This window comes from Papaver somniferum, chromosome 5, assembly GCF_003573695.1.
Source record: "Papaver somniferum cultivar HN1 chromosome 5, ASM357369v1, whole genome shotgun sequence".
In the NCBI taxonomy this organism is placed as follows: domain Eukaryota; kingdom Viridiplantae; phylum Streptophyta; class Magnoliopsida; order Ranunculales; family Papaveraceae; genus Papaver; species Papaver somniferum.
Window position 1 is genome coordinate 94,397,818 of NC_039362.1, and position 23,464 is coordinate 94,421,281.

At 35.2% G+C, this 23,464-nt stretch overlaps 2 protein-coding genes across 2 annotated transcripts; one reads left to right on the forward strand and one right to left on the reverse strand.

The window, feature by feature from the left end:
• Window positions 1-7,409: 7,409 nt before the first annotated feature.
• On the reverse strand, window positions 7,410-9,428 carry LOC113279336. Its single transcript, XM_026528029.1, has 4 exons — window positions 9,254-9,428; window positions 8,766-9,164; window positions 8,195-8,265; window positions 7,410-8,072 (listed from the first exon to the last, which is right to left on the reverse strand). Exons 1-4 carry the CDS (start codon window positions 9,426-9,428, stop codon window positions 7,410-7,412), a joined length of 1,308 nt encoding a protein of 435 aa, XP_026383814.1.
• Window positions 9,429-16,022: 6,594 nt separating this feature from the next.
• LOC113279337 (BTB/POZ domain-containing protein At2g24240-like) lies at window positions 16,023-23,411 on the forward strand. The gene is made up of 4 exons (XM_026528030.1): window positions 16,023-16,233; window positions 22,058-22,385; window positions 22,483-22,559; window positions 22,963-23,411. The coding sequence occupies exons 1-4, from the start codon at window positions 16,023-16,025 to the stop codon at window positions 22,977-22,979; spliced, it is 633 nt and encodes a 210-aa protein (XP_026383815.1). The 3' UTR covers window positions 22,980-23,411.
• Window positions 23,412-23,464: the final 53 nt, after the last annotated feature.

The following is a 23,464-nucleotide window of genomic DNA, read 5'->3' on the forward strand; positions in this document are numbered from 1 at the left end:
CCAATGATTAATTGGGTTTTCCTATATTTTCCAATAGTCCTTGTTGGCTGTCCCTTTCCTTTTAGAAATCCTAATTTCAAGTTAATCCTTTGATTTAAAAACCAATATAAATCCATTTTTGGCTCATTTTCTTCACTTTGTGTTGTGGAGTTCTAGGGCCTTTGTTTTTTAAAATTATTAATCGGAAACCTAGAGAGGTTGGTAATCTTCAGTATTTTTAGGTATGATAATGTATGTTCAAGTGTGTGTGCACTCGTTCACTTTTTTAAAGAAAAATCTTAAAACCAGGCTAATTCCTTTTGGTGTATTTTATGAAACAAGAGTATGTGCACTTGTTTAAAGGAAGAAACCGTTAAAATTTAAAACTTGATTTATCTGTCTCTGTCCATTGATTAGTTGGGTCTCCTGCCATGGAGATTGGTCGTGCTTCTTTAGGAAATTCTTAGGAATGGGTTGTTGATATGGGCATGTTCCAAGTATACATGCTCTCTATCTTATCTTTCTTGAGTTTTTATCTTCTTGGTTATCTTTGAATTGAGGGGTATCTCCCTAGCTTCCTTAGTGTATGGAATCCGCCGTTCTATCTTTTAATCAATCTCAGTATTTATCTCCTTTGGCCTCTCAGAAGGATGGTTTGGTAACCTATAAATAGTGATCCTTGGCTCTCTTCCTATAGGCTCGTATTTGTTGTTTGTTTCAGATATGGTTGGATTATATGTCAAAAGAGTTGAAGGAGTCTTAATAGGGCTTCTCTCTGTGTTTAAAGGTTACATGGAGGATTTTTTGAAAGTCAGTGGAATGTATTTGGTCATCTTAGCTCCGTTAATTGTTGGTGTTATTGGTTCAGAATTTAACATGTCTGCTTTAGGCTACTGTAACTGTAAGCGTTCCTTTTTAATATCTAGGCTAATTAGAGATTGATTTATTTTGATTTTTTCTTATGCCCATTTGTGCTTAAATAGAAATATTCATATTTTGTCTGTAGAGCTAGTTTTCTTTTTTTTTTGACCGAAAAGGGCAAGATTTATTGAGAAAATGCTCAATTCACTAAAAAGGTGACTAGTGATAAGTACATAATTCATAAGATTTTAGTGTCCATTCCATACTTGTTTAAGCTATTATTCTTGCATGTATTCGTATTATTACTCTTGTTTTCTCTTATTTGCCTCCAATAGGTGAATCATCCAAAAAGGAGCTACAAAGTGCTGAAAATAGCTAGAAGAGAAGTGTTCCAAGTATCCAAGTGCCAAAGTCCAAGAGAAGTGGAAGAAAAGCGACGAAAAGGAGCAAAACACTCATAATCAAGAGAAGGGCCAAATACCGATATTAACTCATTCAAATTAGGAATTTCTCATCACCATCTTGAAGAGAATTGAAAGATAAAAAGAATGCAAAAATAATGAGGTCATTCCGAGTTCGGATGAAGAAGTTGTGGCCAAAACAGTTTTGATTGAATACCGAAGATAGTGCAGTCCGCGAACTGGGTTTACGGACGGGTTTCGCAGACTTAATTCCGAAAATTTCTGCTGGATTTTGAAGTTTGCGGACTGGGTTCGCGCACTTAGCAAATGGGAAACGTGTATTCACACCTTGGAAGGTCTAAGGGCACGTTTGGAGTCGTTAGTTCGTGTTTTCGGGTCGGGTTCTTAAACCTAACTAAATACTTGGAGACCAAGCAATGTAAACCTATAAAAAGGGTATTAGGTTATGTAATCGATCATCGAATCTCATATCACAAGTTCTACATCAAAACCTAGGGTTTACCCCTTTAGGGGGAAACCACCATGATTCCTCTTCTTTGTAATATGAGTAGCTAAATCCTTTGTTGATTAAGGATGAATTCAATGTTCTAAGCGTGAAGCTATATTAATAATACAAATCTATTGAGAGTTTTTATCATCATCGTTTGTCTTTACCATATCTAGGGTTTATGAATGATTCTTAGATTAATTTGGGTGTGCAACTAGATTAATCTATTGATTGTTTTATTGATAGTAGAAGTTATGAGATAAGTAATCGTCGATTAACTTTCAACACAAGTAGAAATTGCGAGACCTTACAAAAGGATTCTGTGGAGCAATCGTGTGTGAAGACAACACCAGCAAGTAAACCTTTATCTAAGAGTTTAACTACTGGGATCAACTTAAATTCACAAAGCTTAAAGCGTTCGATTGGATTACACCTTGAGTGATCTAATACTTAGTGGTTCGTTGGATAGAATCTGATAGTCGAGAACTTCCGTATCCAATGATAGAAGGAGTTTTGGGGATACCACTGATCTAGATGTCATTCTACGGTTGGTGATGAATGGTTCTTACGAACAATAGATAAGTATTCTAATTATGTTAACGCTTGGTAACGGCGAAGGATTCCTTAATCATCCATTTCTTTATTATTGTCTCTTTATTCATCTTATAAACCAAAACCCCCTTTGTTATTTACTTTATCTTGCTATTTCAAATAACCTATCAATTACAAAGCTCTATGTGGGAACGATCTCTTACTACCGCTATATTACCAGTTAATTTGTGGGAAATATATTTACTAATTTGATTGCACTTACGACACGCATCAAATTTTGGCGCCGTTGCCGGGGAGGAGTTGCTAATTGATTTGTTATTTGTTTTGCTTTTGTTTTTAGATTTTTCTCCTTCTTGTGAGACGTCATGTTTCCTTACAGAAATAACATGTACAAAGCACAAGATCAATCATATAATAGTGGTAACCAATATGGTTTTCAATCTCATTCATATGACAACTACCAACCATCCTATGGGTATAATCAAAACCAATCTTTTGGATATGATCAATATCCCATGGAACCTTATGGATATTCTCTTACATGTCAACAACCTTATGACGGGCATGTAAGTGAACAATCACAAGGATGGGAGGATAGTTATGCTTCTAATCATATTTCTTCAAGTGTTGCAGAACAAATGTGTAGCATGATAGAAGATATTCATGTGCAAATAGAAAATTATTATGAAGGATTAGGGCAACGTCTACAAAGTATTGATCAACGTCAACAAAGTGTTGTTCAATCACTCCAAGAACTTCAAGAGGGCATTAACAACTTAAAAAGAGATGTGAATCGCATCAAGGAAGAAATGGAAAAGATGAGCCGCCTTTGGAGAATCGTTATAACAGTGATGAAGTTATACCAGCTCCGGATCGTAATTATAATCATTCGCCTTTTCAAAAGGAGGAGCCTTGGTATGACCGAACCATTGTTATGAACGGTGTGACGTACTCGAATGCATATCAACGTTACAATGAACATCCATATTATAATGTTTTTAGGCCGGTTGATTTGCAAGAAGTAGACCCGATTATTCCCTCGACGGATACTCATACAGAATACCCAAAAATTTATACTAAATAAGAGTTCATGAGAGCGGAATTTGATTCGGATGACGAGAGTGTCGAAGAGATTGAGATTGAGATTGAGAATGAAACCAAATTGATTGAAGTCATGGAAGACCCAATTGAGCTAAATAATAATAGTTCGATAGAGGACCACGATATACTTGAGGTAAATAATTCACTGTTAATTACGAATGAGGATCCGAAACAAGGTTTGTCTAATCCTTTGCATAATTCTATATCTATTGATCATTTTCCTCTAATTGAAGTAGATTTTAAAAGAGTTGTTAACCCAACTTTTAAGAAAATACCTCACTTAGGATTGGAGTTGTGTGCTTCTAAAGTTTTAACGGATATTTTGCGTCTAAGTATCCACCACTTGATGTGTTTGAATCGAGTATTGTGCAGGTTCAACAAGCTGAGGAACCTTTTGAAGTTCCCGAATTCTATGTTCTCTACCCACTTCTGAGTGTAGAAAGAACTAAGTGTGGGGGAAACTTCAATGAAGTGATATCTTGAATATTTATATTTTGTGGTAATGTTTTGTGAAGCTGTTATTTGCATTGCAGTTTGTTATTTGGAAGGATTACCAAATTTTCAGATTATTGGTGTACGGACGATAACAATAACGTCGGGGTTTGACGACGTTAAACCAAGCGCTTCTTGGGAGGCAACCATCGGTTTTGTATATATATACCTTTGTTTTTAGTTTTTTCTTAGTTTTTCATATCATATCTTGCATTCCCATCTTAGATTTTACAAAGTCCTATATCTATAATGAAAGTTTTGACGAAACAATTCTCGTCAGAAAATTCTGAGTGCGCACTTGTCACGAAAATAGCTCTCAAGACTCCATACGGAGTCCTATTTGAGTGGTTGACCCCAACTTTTAAATAGGACAGACACACCTTTCTTTTCCAAAAATAAAATCTGAATTAGGAGTCTGTTAAGTTGGAGCGATAGGCCTGGACATTTGAGTTCTGGTATTTTTCCAGAACTTTTTCAGATTGCATGTCAGTCAGTCCGGAGGCCGTAAAAGTCAGACCGTTTATCGAAACACTGTCAAATTTTGACACGCTATATAAAAGACGTAGGTGAAAACTTTTGTTTAGGATGTTTTTCCTAGTTACCTACCCATTGGTACAGGTGTTGAGTTTTTCAGGACTGTTATGTCAGATTTCAGAATTTTCGGTTTTGATCATTGAGGACAATGTTGAGTTTAAGTGTGGGGGAGTAGTTAAACATGTTTGGCTTGCATAAAATAAATAAATAATACTCTTTGATTTCTTGCATTCTTGAGACTTCATCTTTTGGAGTTAATTATGAGCTATTTAGGATGACACTCTAAACTTTTTTAGGTTGAAACAAGTTCTTACGGCTATAGATTGAGTTCCACTTTATCTTTCCACAATCCTTAAATATTTACGTTCATAATTGAATGCAAAACTAATCTATGGTAGTCGTTTGCAAGAGTCATCCTCGCAATTAATTATTACTGAATCACTTTCTTTTTATTTTTTGCAGTTTTATGTTTATCTAAAGTGATTTGGTGGGATCCTGATACTACCGTGGATGTTGTAGCAAGGTAATCATTGGTTGAGTATTTGAAAGCCCCATAAACAATTGTCTCATAAAGAGTGAGCCGGAAAAGAAAAAAAAAGAAAAAAAAAGAAAAAAATAATATATATAAGACTCCTCTTCATTTATTGACACTAATAAATGATAGGTCCGGAATTTCGGACTAATCATAGACGATGAAAACAAAAACCATATCATCATTATATAGCAAGTAAAAGAAGACTATTGATGAGGTTATTGACACTTTGATAGCAGTATGTGTGAAAAGTTGTCCCTGTCTCCGTCGCCTAAACAAGCGTGGAATGCAGGATCCAAGGAAACTATCATGTACTTGCTGAAAAGGAACATGCGCTTAGAGTATCTAATCATGTGGTCAAGTTAAATGGGTGCTTCTCTCAACTAGTGCGCTATAAATATATATCCTTTGACGACATTCATACAAGTATTGTGGGTAACATCTTTCACTTAAGTCAACATTTGCACACTTCACTTTTCTATTTCCATTTTCTTATCTATCCATGTGATTTCAGTATGCGAGTGTTGTGAAAAACGTTGCAACAAGTACGATGACTATCTTAGTAGAGTTTTTAAATTAGGTTGAATGACATACGTAAATAATTACTTATGTTTGCGGATTGGAATGTATGTGTGATTCTCACAGCTAAAGAACATATGCAAGCTAATTATTTGGCTTTCTGATTTGTGTATATCCTTAGTAGTTCTTCCAAGGTGAGAAATTGGAGTAGATTTGTGGGTATACCTCTTGTAAGCCCTCACGAGACTATAACTCGTCCACTAGGGACACCTAGGGGTTTAAAGGCCTGTTATTCATGCTAAGAGTAACCATATCCTCAACGAGATGGAGTTGTTGTATTTAGGACTAGTTTTATTTAGTTTTCTCGAGGACTATAAAAAGCTAAGTGTGGGGAATTTGATAAGTGCATAATTCATATGATTTTAGTGTCCATTCCATACTTGTTTAAGCTATTATTCTTGCATGTATTCGTATTATTACTCTTGTTTTCTCTTATTTGCCTCCAATATGTGAATCATCCAAAAAGGAGCTACAAAGTGCTGAAAAGAGCTATGAATAGAAGTGTTCCAAGTATCCAAGTGCCAAAGTCCAAGAGAAGTGGAAGAAAAGCGATGAAAATGAGCAAAATGCTCATAATCAAGAAAAGGGCCAAAGACCGATCTTAACTCATTCAAATTAGGGATTTCTCATCACCATCTTGAAGAGAATTGAAAGATAAAAAAAATGCAAAAATAATGAGGTCATTCCGAGTTCGGATGAAGAAGTTGTGGCCAAAACAGTTTTGATTGAATACCGAAGATAGTGCAGTCCGCGAACTGGGTTTACGGACGGGTTTCGCAGACTTAATTCCGAAAATTTCTGCTGGATTTTGAAGTTTGCGGACTGGGTTCGCGCACTTAGCAAATGGGAAACGTGTATTCACACCTTGGAAGGTCTAAGGGCACGTTTGGAGTCGTTAGTTCGTGTTTTCGGGTCGGGTTCTTAAACCTAACTAAATACTTGGAGACCAAGCAATGTAAACCTATAAAAAGGGTATTAGGTTATGTAATCGATCATCGAATCTCATATCACAAGTTCTACATCAAAACCTAGGGTTTACCCCTTTAGGGGGAAACCACCATGATTCCTCTTCTTTGTAATATGAGTAGCTAAATCCTTTGTTGATTAAGGATGAATTCAATGTTCTAAGCGTGAAGCTATATTAATAATACAAATCTATTGAGAGTTTTTATCATCATCGTTTGTCTTTACCATATCTAGGGTTTATGAATGATTCTTAGATTAATTTGGGTGTGCAACTAGATTAATCTATTGATTGTTTTATTGATAGTAGAAGTTATGAGATAAGTAATCGTCGATTAACTTTCAACACAAGTAGAAATTGCGAGACCTTACAAAAGGATTCTGTGGAGCAATCGTGTGTGAAGACAACACCAGCAAGTAAACCTTTATCTAAGAGTTTAACTACTGGGATCAACTTAAATTCACAAAGCTTAAAGCGTTCGATTGGATTACACCTTGAGTGATCTAATACTTAGTGGTTCGTTGGATAGAATCTGATAGTCGAGAACTTCCGTATCCAATGATAGAAGGAGTTTTGGGGATACCACTGATCTAGATGTCATTCTACGGTTGGTGATGAATGGTTCTTACGAACAATAGATAAGTATTCTAATTATGTTAACGCTTGGTAACGGCGAAGGATTCCTTAATCATCCCTTTCTTTATTATTGTCTATTTATTCATCTTATAAACCAAAACCCCCTTTGTTATTTACTTTATCTTGCTATTTCAAATAACCTATCAATTACACAGCTCTCTGTGGGAACAATCTCTTACTACCGCTATATTACCAGTTAATTAGTGGGAAATATATTTATTAATTTGATTGCACTTACGACACGCATCAACTAGAAGCAAAGAAATGGAATCAGTGAATCACTGCATCCCAGTTACAAATGAGTGTAGAAAGTGAAAAGCCTGAAAAAATGTCAGATTTTACAGCCCAAGAATACAACAAGCATTTAACTGCAATTATTAATTGGTTAATATTTCTAGAATGATTGTTGTAGAGACGGTTGTTACGCTCCTTCCAAATAGTCCACCATATTGCAAACGATAATAAGCTCCAAATCTCTTTTAATCTTGAAGAATTTTTCTTTGCCCCCCATTCCCATAAATTCATCCTCACATCACCTGCTAGAGCCCAGCCAACACAAAAACTGTGTAGAAAATAGGACCAGATGCTAGCAACTGAAGTACAATGAAGAAACAGGTGATCATTTGTTTCAGCAAAATGATTGCAAAACAAACAGTTTGTATCCTTCACTAAACCAGCTCTGAACAACATGTCCAAAGTTGGAGCACCTTTGTAACATAAATTCCACACTAAAAATGACACCTTCAGTGGCACCGTGGAGTTCCATAATTGTTTATCTGGAAATCTCAAAAGGCCCCCCTCTTCCAAAGTAGTATAAGGATTAGCTACTGAAAAAGTATCCCCATATCTCCAGACTCTAACATCTTCACCAGCATTCTGTGGAGGTTCACCAATCACCTGCAAGAGATTTGCTACATCCAAAATCTCATTATCCTGCAGATTTCTTCAGAACTTTAAATCTCAGGCTCCATTAGAAGAAACCAATTATTTTACCATCATATGCTTAGTTCTTGAAATCCTGTTCAAAATAATCTTTTGAGACAAGAAACACCTACCCATACATCCTCCCAAAAATGAATGTTGTTACCATTTCTCACAGTAAGCAATGTACCTTCCTTAACAAACTCTATGGATTTTAAAATTCCAAGCCAAAGATTATGACAAACTGCTCTATTGTGCTGATTTGGAAATAATGCCTCAACATCACCCCCAAATTTTTTATTGATAATCTTTCTCCAAAGAGCTTGTTTTTCAGAGCCATATATCCAAATCCATTTAGCATGTAAAGCCTTGTTTACAATTTGCAATTTCTTAATGCCTACTCCTCCCTTGGATTTAGGTAGATTTAACTAAGACCAAGCTACCCAACTTTTTTCTTCTTCACAGAATTATTTGATCCCCAAAGAAATCTTCTCATTATTCTTTCCAGATCATTTGAAAATGATATAGGCATTTGAAACATTGATAGATAGTAAACTGGTAAGCTAGCAATAACACTTTGAATCATTATTAGTCTTTGACCTTTAGATAAATAAACTTTTTTCCAAGCTGCCAATTTCTATTGAACTCTAATGAAGATATCAGACCACACCACTTTACTCTTATACTTATTGCCTATGGGGATACCAAGATAATTCATTGGTAATTGAGAACTTGAACATCCAAAAGAATCAGCAAAAACTTCTCCATTATGCAACTGGCCTAGGCCTACCATAGTGCTCTTCCTATAATTTACTTTTAGACCAGAAATCATCTCAAACACAGTCAAAATATGCTTCAAATTTTGAACCTGCAACTCATCATCATTGAGAAAAACCACAAGATCATCTGCAAATTGTAAGTGACTTATTGTGGTTCCATTTTGAGAAACTTTGAAACCAGAGATTAAATTATCAGAAGCAGCTTTCTTGAGCATGAGTGAAAGAATCTTAGCAACTAAAATGAATATAAAAGGGGAGATAGGATCATCCTGTCTTATGCCTTTTTGACTCTTGAATAAATCAGTTGTTTTACCTTTCAATAAGACTGCAAATCTAGGAGTAGAAATACACCATTTTATCCAGCTCCTCCACCTCATACCAAAACCAAACCTTCCCAGAGTGATGTCTATGCACAGTTCAGATAGTCAAAAGCCTTCTCAAAATCAACCTTACAAATCAAACCAGTTTCTTGCATTCTCAACTTTGAATCAATAAGATCAAAGGCTATTAAAATTCCATCTTGAATTTGCCTGCCATGCACAAAAGCCCCTTGAAATTCAGATATGATAGAAGGAACAACTAGTTTCATTCTTTCAGCCAATAGTTTTGATATAATTTTCAAATGCATATTTTGTCTTTTCGCTTGTTTGATATTTCGATAAAAGTCTACAATAATTAGTTTATTTTTATTTTGAGTTTGAGAAAAAAATAAATTGAGTAATTTCATCACATTTTTGGCTGCCATAAACCTCACATCTAAACCTCCGCTCATCTGATCCGATAAAACTCAAAGGTATGCCGATCTCTTTCTTTGATTTCAATCCTTAAAGTATCTATTCTTTTTTTATCTCTTAAAATATTTCTCCGGTTTGTGGTTGTGCTAATCAGAGACTCTCAGAGTCAGGTTTGCGTAGTGGCTACACAGGGGCCGGTTTTCCCTCTCTTGTGATTTTCAACTTTTAATTTTTTCTTGAAGTTTCTGTTTTTATTGTTTGGTTCCTATTCTGCGGGTTCACTAGTTTTGGTACTAATTTTTTCACTTCATTTAACGTTCTTATTTTCTATTATAAAATTTCAAAAATGAAAATTCTTTCTTGAAATGTCCAAGGAATTGGTAATAAGTTTAAAAAAGAGCGGTTGCAAAATCTTGTTAAAACTCAAAATCCCGATTTTGTTTTTCTTTGTGAAACTAAAATTGATAAAAATAGGATGATCTCTATTGCCCAGTCTTTACATTATCATAATTATGACTGTATTGATAGGATAGGCGACGCTGGTGGTCTTATCCTAATGTGGAAGGATGAAATTAGTTGTGATATTGTTTATGTTGCTGATAATATCATTCATGTTGTTGTTAGGATAGATCCTAGTAAGCCTGAAGTCTTGATATCTTTTATGTATGGTTCAACCTATCCTGACCCAAAGAAAAAGCAATGCAATTTTATGCATGAACTTAGCGAAGAGGTTTTTCAGCCTTGCTGAATCATAGGTGACCTAAATTTTCATTTAGATAAGAATGATAATAGCACTGATTCTTAGGTCCATAATAAAGTTAGGGATTCGGGTGTTATGGATATTGGTTTTAAAGGAAAAGACTATACTTGGACTAGTAATAGCTTTGGCACTGGAAGTAAAAGAGCCAGAATTGATTTGGATCTATGTAATAATGATTGGTTCATATATTTTTTCTCAAGCTAATCTTTTACACTTGAATTTTATTGGGTCTGATCATTGTCCTATTTTCTTGATTACCGATCCTTTTCTTATAAATCTTTGAAGACCTTTTAAGTTTTTCAGTACTTGGATAAATCATGACTCTTTTAGAGTTACTATGGATTATGATTGGAATGTAAATGTGCATGGTGGCCCTGCATATAAAATTAAGCTTAAACAACAAAGTTCTAGGTTAAATTTATCTCAATGAAAAAAGATGTAGTTTGGTGATATCCATCAGAACATCAAAAATATTCAGATTCAGCTAGAGAATGCTTAAGGAAATATGGATGACAGCTGCCTTCATTACACTGAGAGAACTCTGGTTTAGGAGAAATAAATGTGTATTTGAAGATGTAAGATTCAATGCTCAAAATATTCAGAATAAAATTCTTAAACATACTACAGAGAGTGAAGTAAGAATGAAGGGCAAAATGTGGAAGATAGCATATGACTTACAAATTCTGAAGGGTTTTAATATGAACTGTAGAAGAACTTCTTATGCAAGTATACAAGAAATCTATTTTTCTCTCCTAGTGAACAATCAGATTTTACTCTGCTGTGATGGTGCATCAAAAGGAAACCCAGGAATGTCATGGTATGGTTTTGTAGGAAGATCTTCAAATGGTGAATGTATTATTGCTATGGAAGGAGGCTTGGGAGTAGCTACAAACTACTTTGCAGAAGTAATGGCATTGTTGTGTGCTGGAGAATGGGCTATCAAGAATGGAAAACTGGAGGTTATATTTAGAATAGACTCAAAAGCTGTAATTACAACATTTTCATCAGGGCACATTCCTTGGTTTGCAATCACAAGATGGAAAAAAATTATGGAAGGATTGCTGTCATGGAATTTTGTCCACAGTTACAGAGAAGTAAACTTCTCTGCAGATTCTATGGCAAAAAAGGGGGCAAATATGGCAAGAGGAGAAAGTTTACTTTTCACAGGGAGGCCTCCATTTTTACACAGTATGGAAGTAGAGTTTCAGCCTTATTACATATTTAGCTAAAAGTTTGTTCCCAACTAGTTAATTTTTGTTTTTCTGTAAAGAAGTAGTGTAATCAGTTTTGTTATAAAACTGGCCCGTTAAGCCTAATGGGCTCTGATTGTACCCGTTGATCATTTTAGTTTAATACAATTTATATTACTGAGCAAAAAAAAAGCTAGAGAATGCTCAAAATGATTCTATTTCTAGTGATCAAATTAGTAGAGTGAAAGCTCTCACTAATGACTTGGAAAATTGGTATAGTATCCAAACCGAATTTTATAAATTAAAATCTAAGGATAAGAATATTTCTTATTTGGGTAACAACACTAGATATTTTCACTCCCTTGTGAATAAAAGGCTGCATATCAATAACATTAATACTACATGTGATTGTGCTGGTACTTGGTATAGTGACAGGTCTGATATTAGTAACATTCTCACTGCTCATTTTAAAAATGTTAGTATTACCTCTAAGCCATGCTTAATTGATGATGCATTTGATATTATTCCTTCTATACTTGTTGATGTATATAATGAGTTTTTGATTGCAATGCCTACTGATGATGAAATTGAAAATGTTGTGAAGAGTATGCCTGCTTGGAGCTCTCCATGTCCTGATGGGTTTCAAGCTGGATTCTATCAATCCCAATGGGATCTGGTACATAGAGATATCATTGATGTGGTTAAAAAATTCTTTAAATGTGGTTTTATGCGTAAAAGCTTGAACAAAACTTACATTTCTCTCATTCCTAAGACCAAGGATCCTAAATTTCCTTGTGATTTTAGACCAATAGGACTCTGTAATGTTTCTTATAAGATTGTGTCTAAAATTCTAGCTAACAGGATGAGGCCTTTATTGAAGAAACTTATTTCTTCTTATTAAGTTGCGTTTGTTCCAGGTAGGGATATTCATGAGAATATTGTCATTGCTCATGAAATGATTCATACCATGAAACGTAAGAAAGGAGTTTCTAGCACTATGGATTTAAAACTTGATCTTTCAAAGACATTTGACAGGCTTGAATGAGACTTTCTTATTAAAGTCCTTGAAAATTTTGGTTTTGGTAAAACTTTTTACAACTTGATTTTCCAGTGTGTGTCTACCATTAGTATTAGTGTTCTTCTCAATGGTTCTCCTTGTGAACATTTAATCCTACTAGGGGTATAAGACAAGGAGATCCCCTGTCTCCTTACCTTTTCATCATTTCCATGGAGTTTTTATCTAGAAGTTTTATGCATGCTGAGAGAAATGGTGTCATTCGTGGTGTGAAAGTTGCTAAGAGAGCTCCTCTTATAACCCATTTACTTTTTGCAGATGATATCTTCATTTTTGGGGATGCTAGTATGAATCATATTGATGGTTTTCTGGATATTTTGCATAATTTTGGTAAGTATTCTGATCAACTGTTAAATTTTAATAAATCTTGTGTGCATTTTAGCAGTAATCTTAGTCCTAAAGCTTGTGCTGATCTAGCCAAAGCACTTAATATGACTATTATTAATGATTCTGAAAAATGTTTAGGAGCTCCTCTTTTACTTGGTCGCTCTAAACTGAAATCTTTTGATCCTATTGCCCAGTGATTTGAAGCTAGACTTAAAAACTGGGTAAGTGTTTCTTTAAACCAGGCTGGTAGGTCCACTATGATCAAATCTATCCTCAACTCCCTGCCAACTTATCAAATGGGATGTTTTAAAATTCCTTCTACTCTCATCAAGAAATTGAATTCTCTCCAGATGAATTTCTGGTGGGGTCATAGTGCTAATAAATGTATTAAGTTCATTGCTTGGTCTAATATGTATAAACCTAAGAATTTAGGTGGTCTTGAATTTATAAATCTAGAATTGTTTAACCAAGCTCGTATCTGTAAGCTGACCTGGAAGCTCAGTACTAAAAGAGATGAGTTGTGGGTTCAAATTCTGGAGGCTAAATATTTCAGAGATGTTAGTTTCCTAAATCAAGACAAGATTAGCAACATAATTTCTTGGATCAGGAAGGGTATACATAATTGCAGAGACATTATCAAAAATAATAGTTTTTGGTGTGTTAGATGTGGCACCAAAATCCATATTTGGTTAGACTGTTGGATTGTCGGGTTGTTGGGCTGGACTTTCCTCCTATTCCAATTGCAGGTTTGGCTCTGATTGTGGTTTCTGATACCTTTATAGCTGGTACAAGAACTTGGAATGTTGTTTTGATCAATAATGTTTTTCCTGTTGAAACTGCTTCTAAAATTCGTTTTATGCATGTCCCCCAGATGGTTGTTGATACTCTTATATGGACTCCAGATAAAAAGGGAGTTTTCTCTGTTAAGAGTGCCTATAACATCCTTAGTAGTAGAACTAATGAAATTGTTAGAAATCAATTGATTCTTAACTCTGTGTGGTTAGTTTTATGGAGAACTAAGCTCCCACATAAGGTTAAATTGTTTGTCTGGAAATGCTTGAAAGACATTATTCCCACTAGGAGTAAGATTTCTAGATATAAAAATGATATTGATCTTCATTGTGAATTTTGTAATTCCACTTTAGAAACATCTAATCATTTATTTATGGAATGTCGATATGCTAAATCTGTTTGGATAGGCATTAATGTGAATATGCATAATTTTATGACTACGCATGATAATCTATTAAGCTGGATTTTGAGTTGGTTCGATACTACTTCTCAGCAGCAGGTAGGTGGAAATGGTGATGTTGTGAAAAAGCTTTACCATCTGATGATAACTATCTGGTTTATATGGAAAGATAGGTATAGCCTAGTTATTCAAAATGTTAAGCCTAATAGGAATCTCTCTATTGAAAGAATCGTGAATTTAAGTAGTCATTGCTTATCTCTAAATAATTGTATTGTGTCTTCTAGACCCTCTGATTTGCAGATACCATCTTGGAGTCCCCCAACCGGAGATTGCTTCAAGATTAACATGAAAGCCTCTTTTGTCAAGGAAACTCTTAAGAGTGGCACTGGACTGATTATGAGAGATTTTGTTGATGATTGCAAATGGGCAAAAGGAAAATGCTTCGATGGAGGGTTGCTCGAGGACTATGAAGTGGAACAGCTGGAATGTCTTGCGATGCACGATGCAGTTTGTTGGGCTGTAAGCCAAGGATTAGCATCTGTAGTCTTTGAGTCCGATAATGAGGCTTTAGTTAAATCTATCAATGTACAAACATCATATGTTCATTGGAGGAATCACGGTTTAATTCTCGACATAAAACTTATCTTGGAAAGTCATGTTGGTTGGTCTTTTAGTCTTGTTAGGAGATTTAAAAATGGTGTAGCAGATTTTCTGGCAAAAAAAAGCCAGAACTACTATGACTGTTTTTGAGTATGAAGAGAGGATTCCTCCTTACGTTGAAAATGTAATCTTTAGGGAAAAATCAATTGTAACTATTCATTCTCTATAAATAAATTTCTTCTTGTATAAAAAAAAAACGACTAATGGTTTTGTTTCAAGATGTATTTTTGCTGGAACTTTTTCCAGAAACAGGGGCGGAGGCAACATGTTGCAACCGTGTGCAGTTGCACCCCTCAGTTTTTCATAATCAATAGATACCCTAGAATTTCCAAGCCGAAAAAGAAGAAAAAAAAAGTTTGCACCCCCTAAAATCTCATATTTTGCATCCCTAAGCCCAAGATAAAGCAATCCCAAAAGAAAAGTCCAATAGACTTTCTTTCTCCCATGATGGTTCACAATTGTTCCCGGTAGCATAGGCTTACATTAGGATCGTTCACAAATTTTTTTCTATAGCTTTTTTTTTTTTTGCACCCCTCTCTTAAAATCCTGGCTCCGCCTCTGGTTAGAAGTGTGTATTTAAAGTATGTGCACTTAAGGCTAAAAAGAAATTGAGCCGGGACCGTAAGACCCGGGTGGTACCTAGTTGGATTATAAAGTTAGAATTCCAACCATGTATTATGCCCATATTATTTTTATATCAACCACCAAGCATTGAATGACATATTTTTTTACAACTACATGTAAGTGACAATGTCATGCATTGTTAACGTTAGCATGCGAAGCGGACCATAGGTGAAAATGCCTAAAAACGTGTACACGAAACCTATCTGGTTGAATCTTTTCATATTTTCTGTTGGGGTTCTGTTGGGCTGACCAAAAGACGTATCTATTTTTCAGTCGGTGGTGCCATGTGGCAATTTCATAGTTTAACAAACCTCAAAATTGAATTTGTTATGATACTGGATTTTGCTTTATACTGTTACCAGTATTGATAAGAGTTTGATGGTAATTTCCTTGATAAAAAAGTGGATCCCTTCCTCACACGGAATTAACCACGGATCTACTCACGGTAGGTTAAGCATTTTTGTTTCGTTTTTTTCGAGCTTCGTAAAGTCTGTTATAGTAACAGAGTAGAATAAGTAGTCCAGGATTCTAGTTTCTTGATAGAGAAGAACTCTCTTTTTATGTGATATATATATACATAAACCAAGGTAAGATTGAAGGTTGAAAAACCCAAGTGGAAACATGGGAATACAAACTGACAAGGTTAGGTTTAATGTTGGAGATAAAATCTTTGAAACAAGTGCAATTACTCTTGCAAGTGGACGCAGAAGTTCGATGTTTGGAGCTATGTTTGATGATGAATGGAACCTCCAACCAAGACGAGTTAATGAAGAGTATTTTATCGATCGAAATCCGGATTGTTTTTCTGTTCTTCTCGATCTTCTAAGAACTGGTGAGCTTTGTGTCCCTCCTCACGTACCTGATAAATTATTTTACAAAGAAGTGTTGGAAAACGATTAATAAAAAAATAATTTTTTAAAGTTTTAATAAAAAATTATAATTTATTGTTTTATTTTGTGAATGAAACTTTTTAGTCCCACATCGTGGAGTTTCCAATTTTTAGTAGTTTTAAGAAACTATATAAACCTTTTAGTCCCACATCGGAGAGTTTTTCTTCTTAAGTTGTATTTGTCAATTATATAAACAAATTCACTATTTTTGTAAAATTTAGGGGAAAGGGGTTGCTCTATATTTTAGAGGGACCCCTAAGGGAAAATATTTTTATTGCGTTTCTTAAGAGTTCGCGATTCCTTAATGGTTTTTTCGGAGTTGCCAAGCTCAAGTTGAGCATCTACTACATATGCTAGTAGTAGGTGTAGTAGGCTGTTTTATCCTGGAGATATCCGCCCTGTGAGGGCTATAACATCACTCTTGAGCGTAGCCGGGCGCTAATGTCTTAATGGCAACGTGTTGAACACGTGACTCACTCTGTTTTTTACAAAGGTTTGTCTTGTTGCTGTTGTGGAGATATGAGAAGCTCGTTCGTTTCGTCAATCGATCAATTCCATTATAAAGGAGATAAGTATCAATAACTTTTGATTGTTTGATTTTTTTCTTTATTTTAATTATTGCACCCAACAATCTTAAGACATTATAATTTGTAATAATCGAAAATGGTTGGTTGGTTTGTGAATCATGGATGTTAATTGTGGAGTGAAAAACAAAAATAATTTTTTGGTCAGCTGTAGAGTTTCAAGATTATCTCTCAACCTAGAAGGAATTTCGATAAACACTTTTGACACAACGTAATAGACATCCTGATAGTTACCCACGTAAAATTTCAGAATTTTTGGAGTTGTAAAAGTATTTTTTTGATATTTTACAAAACAGACAAATGTTTCTGAAAAATTCTGACGGGCAAACTTTTGTTGTTAACTAAAGTATTTTTTATGGGGTCATCATGAGTTTTTTGATATGGAGGTTCAAACGAAGTTTGTAAATCTAGATATTATCTTCAAAACTCATATTTTATCTTCCGTTTCGGAACTAAGGTTTGTGAGATGTGGTGTATTAGGTGATTGGGAAATTACCGTGTCCGTGGTCAGAGTATAAACGAAGATTGTGACATGAAATTGAAAAGGAACATGGCTACCAGGCGCATGTGGATGAACACAAGTCTTCCAAAGCTGACAAAGGTGGGAATATCAAACATAACTCTAACCGTAGTCTTCATAAGAAAGGTATGTTTCGTAAAACTGAATCCGACGTTACTTTAATTAAGGGTGATTGTTATGTTTGTAAAATTTCGGGCCATACGGTAGTAAAGTGTAGACAACATAAAACCTTAATAAGTATAAATTTAATGATAATTTAGTTGAAACAAATTAGAACGAGTTCATTGACATGATGTCGGAAGTTATTTTAACAACCAATGTGAGAGACCAGAAGGTGGACTCTGGAGCCACCAAGATGGACTCTGGAGCCACCAAGAATGTTTGTTGAAACAGAGACCTGTTCACCTCCTATCAGAGGATAGGGGATGTCGAGAAACTCTTTTTGAGTAACTCATCTGCAATAGAGGTTGCATAAAAGGAAAAGGTCGAGCAGAAGCTCATATCTGTAATACTCTCGCATTGAATGAAGTTTTTATGTTCCAAGCATATGAAAGAATCTTATATCTTGTTCTATTGTAGATGGAAAAAGATTTAAGATCTTAATTTTTCTGGAAAACTTGTTGTAACAAGGCAGTTATTTTTTAAGCAAGAGTTATAGGACTTTGGGTCTATATAAGCTTAACGGAAAAAACTGATGATGTGAACATAGTTGATTCTTGTGCTTTCTTTATGTGATTGATTGTTTTATGTGGTAAGCTTGTTACCTTAAACTTATAAGTCAATGCTTAACTGGATAGCATAGGCTGCGTACCCAAATTTAGTTTGGACTTTGAACACAAAAGTGAAATCTGTGAAGAATCAAATTTTCTTTAAAACCTTTTAGCACAAATGTTCAGAGTAATTCTAAGCCTTTAGAATTAATTCAGTTAGGCCTAGATGACATGAGTTCAACCTAAAATCACTGTGGTAAAAGACGGTTTATCACTTCCGTAGATGATTGTACGAGGTACTGTCTTGTATACTTGCTTAGGGATAAGGATGATGCCTTGGAAGCCTTAATATGTATAAACTTGAAGTTCAAAACCAATTAGAAGCCTTGAACATAACAACTGTATCCTTAAGAAGATGATAATTGTCATGTTGATTAGTTCAGGATTACCTGCGGCCTTGTAGGGGGAGGCAGTCATGTTAACTAGTATATCCTGAATAGAGTACCCTTAAGGATCAGATAAAACTCCATATGATTTATGGATAGGTAGATGACCTTCTTATGAATGCGTCGAAGTGTGGGGGTGTTTGACTAAGTTTTCCATTCGTCTTCCTAAAAGAAGTAGATAGAAACCAAAAATGTTGATTGTGTCTTCATATAAGGTATGCTGAGTATACTTCTACATATAGATTTTTGGTTGTGTGTTCTGATTTTTCAGACTTTGGTGTGATTTTTTCTGACTTTGGTGTGATTACTATTACATAATCTAGGGATGCTGAGTTCTTTGAAGATGTTTATTCTTAAACCTGTACCTCATTAGAGATGTGTTGTTGATCCCTAGATTTATTTTCAAATAGTCAGAACTTATCTTAAAGGAAGATGAAGTTACGGTTGAGCCTAAGAGAAAAAAATAAAAAAAAATAGACTTGAGACTTCTTATGAAGCCGACTTCATAACATGCCTAGCTTAGTCTAAGCCCTGTACTTGTAAAGAAGACTTGATATCTACTGAAACCCCATTCTGGTAAGAAGCTTCATTTAGTGAAATGGACTCAGTCCGTCGGAACCTGACTTGGGAGGTTTATAGTTTACCTCCAGAGAGTAAGACCATGAGATGTAAATGAGTATTTAAGAGGAAACATTAGGTATATATAACTGTAGAAAAATATTAGGCTAAGTTGGTAGCTAAAGGCTATAAATTAAAAGAAGGTGTATATTTCCTTGATTCTTATTCACATGTGACGAGATTTACTTACGTTGAGATGCTAATTGTTATTGCTTTCATAAACAAATTAGAGATACATCAGATGGATGTTAAGACAGCTTTTCTAAAATCGTGAATTAGATAAAGAAATTTAAATAGACCAACCTGAGGACTTTGTAGTGAAAGGTTATGATGACAAAGTTTGTAAGTTGAACAAAATTTTGTATGGTTTATAAAATAAGCACGTAAACAGTGACATGGAAAATTTGATCATGTGATAACGTGTAGTGGATTTAAGTTAATGAATCTGACAAGTATATTTACAAGTAACTTGTTAAGGATGCTTGTGTGATTGTATGCTCGTATGTTGATGATATGCTTATACTTGATACAAACATAGATGTGATTAATTCCACTAAAAACATGCGTTGAATGAGAACGTTGACTTGAAAGACTTAGGCCCTGTTGATGTAATCTTAGGGATGAGGATTAGAAAATAATCTAACATATGTAGTCTTAGTCATTCTCATTATTTTGAATTTGTGCTTAAGAGATACAATCAGTGTGATTGTAAGCCTTCTTGTACTCCGTACGATTATTCTTGTAGACTTAAGAAAAAAGGGTAATGGAGTATCTTAACTTGAATACTCAAGAGTTATAGGATGTCTGATGAATTTAATGAACTGTAAGAGTCCAGACATTGCCTATATTGTGAGTAAGTTAAGTAGATATAATTATAGTCCAGAGCAATAGCATTCAGATGCACTGAGTAGAGTATTATGGTACCTAAAATACTCTATTACCTTTTATTTGATTTATCAAAGGTATCTTGCTGTCCTTGAGGGACTTTGTGATGTAAACTGGATAGTTGACTCAGAGGAGTCTAAGTCTACGAGTGGATATGTTTCACTCTAGCATCAGGGTTTGTTTTTGGAAGATTTACAAACAAACATATATTGCTCAATTCATTATGGAATCTGAGAGTATTGAGTTAGATAAAGCACGAGAGGGGCCCGAGTGCCTAAGATGTTCTTTAGAATACATTCCTCTCTGGCATAGGCCTGTGCCAGCTATATCTATACATTGTGTTAGCCAAGATATAATAGCTAAAGCTGAAAATAACTAATCTCAATCGGCATTATTTCCATTGATTGGATAAAGTCCAAGGAGAATATCGCGCAATCTTTGACGAAAGGTTTATCCCAAGAGATAGTTAGAAATGCATCGAGGAGGAAGGGGCTTAAGCTCACAAATTAAACTTGCCATGAAGGATACTCAACCTTGATGACTGGATATCCCAAGATCAAGGTTTTGAATGAGACAACTAATTTGTGGTGGGTAAAGGTAAACACTATCAGAGAATTTTATTGTCTGTCCCTTCCTTATGGTGTAGACGTGATAGTGTGACTGCATGTGAAGGATGACTTTTAAGAAGTCTTAATGAGTTATATAGTTTCGATTTAAGATTGAAGTAGGGTGTAGCAGTAACACTCTTTATGGGAAACTCACCTATCTGAATGACGAAGTGGGCCGCTTCCTATGAGAATTTGAGCTTTGATTCTCTAGAGCATTCTGAGAAACAGGATATGTCCAGGGCCAAATTGGACAAAACGGCACGAGCTTGGCAGCAATCTTGGAGATATCACCCGTGGTTGTTATCACGAATTACATCAAATGCTAGCAGTTCAAGAAATAGTTCACTGTCTCTAGCAAGTAATTCCGGTAATATCTCACTAAGCAAAGGTTCAAGACCTCATGGACACCTCTGCCTAAAATGGTATTTCCTGCGCTTTTTATGTGATTTTCGTTTTGATGGTTTTGGTATTACTGGAACTTAGGACCTAAAGGTCACTAAGGGTTCACTAGTTCATGCTTTTTCACTTTGGTGAAAGATACCTATAGTCTCACCATGTGAGAACTAAAGATGAAAGCTCTCAATACTATTATGATTTATGCAATCCATAGTATGACCCTGGGGTCAACACACTTTTGTGTGAGGGAGAGGACGTAGAAATGACTAGTATGATTTCAACACTTGCACGATCAGTCTGTTTGGATCGTGAGGTTGGGATGTTGATTTACCAAGATCTATCTGTGTTTTCATGTTTTATTGAGTTTTCATTCATGTGGGGGATTGTTGGAAAACGATTAATAAAAAAATATTTTTTTAAAGTTTTAATAAAAAATTATAATTTATTGTTTTATTTTGTGAATGAAACTTTTTAGTCCCACATCGTGGAGTTTCCAATTTTTAGTAGTTTTAAGAAACTATATAAACCTTTTAGTCCCACATCGGAGAGTTTTTCTTCTTAAGTTGTATTTGTCAATTATATAAAAAAATTCACTATTTTTGTAAAATCTAGGGGAAAGGGGTTGCTCTATATTTTAGAGGGACCCCTCTAAGGGAAAATATTTTTATTGCGTTTCTTAAGAGTTCGCGATTTTCCTTAACGGTTTTTTCGGAGTTGCCAAGCTCAAGTTGAGCATCTACTACATATGTAGTAGTAGGTGTAGTAGGCTGTTTTATTAACATCACTCTTGAGTGTAGACGGGCGCTAATGTCTTAAGGGCAACGTGTTGAACACGTGACTCACTCTGTTTTTTTTCCAAAGTTTTGCCTTGTTGCTGTTGTGGAGATATGAGAAGCTCGTTCGTTTCGTCAATCGATCAATTCCATTATAAAGGAGATAAGTATCAATAACTTTTGATTATTTGATTTTTTCTTTATTTTAATTATTGCACCCAACAAGAAGCTCTTTATTATGGTCTTCTAGATCATATTAGAGCGGCAAGGTTTCGCGAATTGGATGCCAACCAATTAAGACTAACGAGTTCGGTTAGGGGTCAAGCTTCTGGCGGTTCTAATGCCATTAGAGCAAGTCCTGATGGCGGTTGTGCTGTAGCTCATAGCAGGATTGTCCGTACATACGATTGGATGCTTGAAGAATATCCACCAACAAATCTCAATTATCAAAAAGTTAACGATATTGGCTGGATCGATTCAGAGAATATTGTCATCAGTGCTTGCAAAAGATCCGGACGACGACTCTGGTATTGGTCTTTTCAGTTCGTCAAGCGGTAACCTAAAGCATACATTTCAGCTAAACCAGGTGAAGGGCTTTACTGCTGGAGCTTCATCTTTCAACTCTGATGGTAAGATATTTGCTGTTTGTAGCGGAACAGGTATTAACGGAATTGGAGTTTGGGACCAAGTTACTGGAGAACAAACGGATTTTTTCCATAAAACAGTAGGTAAGCCTCTCTGTAAAGCAAACAAGATTCAATGCTTCGATGGAAGTAACTGCTTGTTGCTTTTTGATTTGTCAATAGAGACTCATAAGCAATATATCAGTCTTTTGGATTTTAGAGATAAAAGTATGGTTTGGTATAATACCACAGTAAACGAGCATAAACCATTTGGTCCACGAATAAATGATTATGTTCAAGATGGAGTTGCAATGGAAGAAAGTAACTCTAAATGTGTGGTTGATCCGGATGAAAATCTGGGTTTTATGGATATTAGAAGTACCGATGGTAACATTAGATGGATTTCGAATAATACGAAAGCACGAGTTGGACCTCGTTATCCTAAATTAACATTACATGGAGGGCAGCTTTTTTCTTGTATATATGACCGTATCTCTATGTTTTGCAGTCCTGACTGGTTTTTAACGTCTAGTATTGGAAGAAGTTGCGGTGGTGGTGCAATTCGTGACTTCTCAATTGGTGGTGATCGACTTTTCGCTCTTCATAGTGAGGAAAATGTGTTTGATGTGTGGGAGACTCCATCTCCTCCTTCTAATTGCTCTGTGTAATGACATAAAACACTCTGCACTTCCGAGAATCCACGCGAGGAACCACTATTTTGCTCGTCCTACATATCAAAAGTTTATCTTCAAGGAATAATGTATGCACACATTATGCAGTATGATCCTTGACCTTTATTTATCTTGTTTTTATGATTGTTAGTCTGCATTCTGTTCGTGAGCCACTCTGTTGGTAAATCTAGATTGTGGGGTCTTCAAATTTTAATTTAATTTCTATATATTAAATATTTCTTTGTTTATTTTCGGGTTTATTATCTTAAGGTTCTTCTTCTTCTCTTATGGCTACCCTTCTTTCAATTTACTCACATTTAGGATTCTTACATGAATCAC

What these genes read in the sequence shown, in the direction of transcription:
- LOC113279337 (XM_026528030.1), top strand. Translation starts at nt 16,023, where the DNA reads ATGGGAATACAAACTGACAAGGTTAGGTTTAATGTTGGAGATAAAATC. An exon ending in TCTCGATCTTCTAAGAACTG is followed by an intron (nt 16,234 to 22,057) that starts GTGAGCTTTGTG and finishes GCACCCAACAAG; the next exon opens with AAGCTCTTTATTATGGTCTT. An exon ending in TCTTTTCAGTTCGTCAAGCG is followed by an intron (nt 22,386 to 22,482) that starts GTAACCTAAAGC and finishes TGCTGTTTGTAG; the next exon opens with CGGAACAGGTATTAACGGAA.
- LOC113279336 (XM_026528029.1), bottom strand. Translation starts at nt 9,428, where the DNA reads ATGAAACTAGTTGTTCCTTCTATCATATCTGAATTTCAAGGGGCTTTT. An exon ending in GGCTTTTGACTATCTGAACT is followed by an intron (nt 9,165 to 9,253) that starts GTGCATAGACAT and finishes CTAGATTTGCAG; the next exon opens with TCTTATTGAAAGGTAAAACA. An exon ending in ATTACCAATGAATTATCTTG is followed by an intron (nt 8,266 to 8,765) that starts GTATCCCCATAG and finishes TAAAATCCATAG; the next exon opens with AGTTTGTTAAGGAAGGTACA.